At 39.3% G+C, this 3842-nt stretch overlaps 1 protein-coding gene across 2 annotated transcripts; it reads left to right on the forward strand.

The window, feature by feature from the left end:
* Nucleotides 1-3159, forward strand: LOC134799757 (uncharacterized). 2 transcript variants are annotated; one of them, XM_063772167.1, is made up of 4 exons: nt 1-332; nt 474-575; nt 1970-2255; nt 2487-3159. In XM_063772167.1, exons 1-4 carry the CDS (start codon nt 186-188, stop codon nt 2528-2530), a joined length of 579 nt encoding a protein of 192 aa, XP_063628237.1. In that variant the 5' UTR covers nt 1-185; the 3' UTR covers nt 2531-3159. The 2 variants fall into 2 exon arrangements, with proteins under 2 accessions (XP_063628237.1, XP_063628236.1); XM_063772166.1 differs by lacking the exon at nt 2487-3159 and having other exon boundaries at nt 1970-2405.
* Nucleotides 3160-3842: the final 683 nt, after the last annotated feature.

The raw sequence follows: 3842 nt of genomic DNA on the forward strand, positions 1-3842 counted from the left end.
CTAAGCGAAGAAATCAATAACTTAGACATGTAACCCGCCTATTTTAAGGCGTCAAGCATCCCAATGGATAATATCCCAGTCTGTGACTTTTCCGCATACACATCAGACGGAAATTTAGGTCAAGGACTGGAAAAGTCGTCCCAACCTAAATAAAAGATTAGTTTTCATCACCATCAGTTGTGAAAATGTCGTTAAAGGCATATGAAGATGCATGTATTCGGGCGGAACTGTTTGGGCAACCCAAGCCTGACAAAGACGAGTTTTTGGAAAAACATAAACACTTGGATATAGTGGAATTTGAAGAAGTGGATATCAAGACTACTATCAGTGAGGTAACATTAACTTTATTGTTACGGACGTGCTAGTAGCTTATAATATAAAAATTCTAGCACTAAATTAAACTCTAGGTATTTTGTTAAAATTATAATTAGCGTTATTACTGCGTCTTAAACTCCTTTTGTTTTTTTTTTCAGAATACGGCTATGCTAGATGAAAATATCCAGCAAACTGGTAGTGGTCTCAACGAGTTAAATTCTATTTTAAATTCTACGCAAACGAAAATTAATCGACTGAAGGTAAGCCTGTGTCTAAAATATTTGTTTTCATAAATTAAAATTAAAAAAAAAGAAAGGCTTCGGTACCTGTATACTTAAAAAAAATTATAATTATCTCCGTATATTTTCTAATTTGCGAAAGTTTAGCCGACTTTTGACACTCTTTGCATTAGGTACTTACTTAATACTTTCTTTTGCATCCATCTTCTTGAAATGATAGAGAAAGCGCATTCAAATGCAAATTATAGAGAGATCTTAGGGCTAATAGTATAGGATTATAATTATAATCTGTAGATACCTACCTTATCTAGGACATTTTTATTGCTTACTTTTGCTGTTGACCGTACGATGTAAATACCCATCCACACACGAAAAACTTAAACGTTAAGTCTCACGACCAGTGCGTACCTACCGTTATTTGTATAATATGTACCTATATACCGCTGTGGAACATGTGATGGCGCTGTCGATCATATTTTAATATGAAGTGAATTTAAAGAGTAGTTTCTGTAGATTTCCTAAAATGCGACTTTCACTGCACCGCCACAGGCAAAAAAGCTGAGGGTCTACCGCGAACCACGTTCGACGTGTTGCCTCCCTGTTAGGCCAAGCGCGCACCACGATTTTAATTTTTGCGACACGATTTTAGGATCGCGCTGTAATATATCGCAGAAAATTCACTGCGCGCACTGCGATGAAAAAGTCGACGATTTGTTCATTCTCAACATGGATTTCGTACCAGTCGTTTGTCATGAAACGTATCTTTAATATGCGATCGCCGTATAACTTTGAGTATTTATACCACAAAGGTGATCTCCTTCTATTTCCATAATTAAATGGTCAACATCTAGCGTCTCATCTTGAGACTCCATCGGAGAAGCAGGTTCCGACATGTTGAGGCTTGGAGAGCGAAGTGCCGACTGAGGTCCGGGGTGCGAATGGTGCGATTTTATTATCGCAGTGCGGGCAGGGCCATACAACTCCGTATGCTGCAATTCACTTTGCGACAATCGCGTCGCGAGCAGTCGCGGAAGAATGTGACAAATCACAATCACAATTTTAAAATCGCTGCGATTTTTTTGTCGCATATGCGCGCACTGCCATATAAACTCATACGTTACATTTCTGCGACTAAATTATCGCGCGACAAAAAGTCGTGGTGCGCGCTTGGCCTTACACTTACGTACAAATTTACAAATGCCTCTGGGGGCCTACCGCGAAAAACCAAATTCGCAAATTGCGGGGATAGTTCTCTTTTACTCTCATTATGACGTAATTAGAGTGACAGAGAAAAATGCCCGCAATTGACGAACTTCGATTTCGCGGTTATATCCCTGGATATTCCCCTGTGGATTGAGTATTGCCATGTAAAATATATATACATTTATTTTTTTAAATAAAATTTTAATTTCCAGGGCGTCTGCGGTAGCTTAACAAATTTCTTCCGCGTTAAACTATCAGCAAAAGACAACTTATCTTACTCCAGCGAACAGAGTTACGTCGGCCAAACAAACTACGACAAAGATTCTGTCCCAGCCAGGACTGAACTTGGCTCTATAAACCAAGACCTTGGTCCCGGTGACAACGAGATGACGCCGCGCGCGGGAAATTCACAAGATGGCGGCAATTTGAACAACGCGTTAGACGATTTGAAAACTATGCAGAAAAACGACTCCACGGCCGCGGCTTTTAAGGAAGCGGGTGAGAAAATGACGGGTCAAACTAACAAACTTGAGAATTTACTTGAAAAAGCTGTAAGAGCACAGGGCTCTATGTCTCATCAGAATAAGCAAATGAGGTCGTTTCTACGATAGTGTGCCGCGAAATATTAAAATTATCTACATATACTGCCTTGCTAATTTGAAAATTGTACTTAATATTTGAAGTGCACAAACGCCCTAATCATGTCAGACTTTGTTTTACGGCGTGTAGGAGCTATGGTGAAGGGCCTGTTCAGCCGAGAGACCCTACGATGAAGATACCAGATGGAAGATTAGAAGGTAAAGGTATGGATGTCGACGACCGATCGTAAGACCAGGCAGATCGTGAAATTCCTAGGCATATCGCTAAACGTGAAAATCTTTGTCTTGCTCCCTGAGTCGACAGAGTCCTATTTTTTAGAGTTTGCCTTTCGGGCAACCTAACGAACCTATCCTACCACCTATCTATTGGTTTAATATGACTACCGTCAAAACATTACACAGGAACATTACGATTTGCCTGATTTTACGATCGGCCGCCGACATGGACATATTGTATCTGTGCGCCTAGATTTGTCGGATGCGCCGCGAATACCCCCGCGCCTTATATGAGTCAGTCGCACTGCACGTACGTGATACAATTTTGCAATAGGATAAAGAGTGCCAAGTTAAAGAAAATGTGAATACACTTCTTGACAATATTACAGTTAATTAAACATGTATATAAATAATTATACCTACTAATCTTTAATCTTGAATGTTCTAGAATCTTGTTACCCTTGTATCTGCTTGTCTATTGCTAAATTTCGCTTTTCTTCCATGTTGTTGAATCCTTTATAACTAAGCATTTTATTTACCTATATAGTTATGGAAATGACATAATCAAAACATGCAATAAATCTAATTTACTTAATAAAGAATTAAGATATATATTAAATTCAAGCAATTGCCATAATTATAATATACTTAGGTACCTATTAACATTAGTGCAATATTATCTTCTTTAAATGAAATGGTAATTATGTATACATATATTAATTTTATTTACTTCTTTACATATAGAATACGAATTACTTAAAGGAAATAAAGACAAGGTTAATCCAAAAGTATTACTATAAGTAGGTACCTACGCTTAATGTCAATTGTCAGCGCTTGTTGGTCACCGTTTAGAACCTACCTACCTAACCTATATATATATATATACCTAAATTACTTGGCAATATTATGAAATAGGGCAGAAGTACCGTTTTTGGCCACTTTACCCTTTTTGGCCAGTTAAAATTCTAATAAATATTTTTTTTTATAGCCTATATTGTGTCCCACTGCTGGGCAAAGGCCTCCCCTGTCTTTCGCCACTCGTCACGGCTTTGTGCATGTTCCCGCCAGTCGCCACAGAATGAGTCCAGGTCGTTTCGCCATCTCATTTTTGGTCTGCCTCTGCCTCGGGCGATCTGTGGTGCCCATTCGGTCGCTATTTTAGCCCATCTGTCCGGGTGCATCCGACAGATATGTCCCGCCCAATCCCACTTGAGCTTGGCGGCCTTCACACCCACATCTGCGATTCCAGTTTTGGAGCGCAGCTCTGTGT

Source organism: Cydia splendana, chromosome 19, assembly GCF_910591565.1.
Source record: "Cydia splendana chromosome 19, ilCydSple1.2, whole genome shotgun sequence".
NCBI classification, from domain to species: Eukaryota; Metazoa; Arthropoda; class Insecta; order Lepidoptera; family Tortricidae; genus Cydia; species Cydia splendana.

Bases quoted from the DNA above. Each gene is read 5' to 3' on its own strand.
- LOC134799757 (XM_063772166.1), top strand. From the start codon at position 186: ATGTCGTTAAAGGCATATGAAGATGCATGTATTCGGGCGGAACTGTTT. The intron at 333-473 runs GTAACATTAACT...TTTTTTTTTCAG, and splicing joins TCAAGACTACTATCAGTGAG to AATACGGCTATGCTAGATGA. The intron at 576-1,969 runs GTAAGCCTGTGT...TTTAATTTCCAG, and splicing joins CGAAAATTAATCGACTGAAG to GGCGTCTGCGGTAGCTTAAC.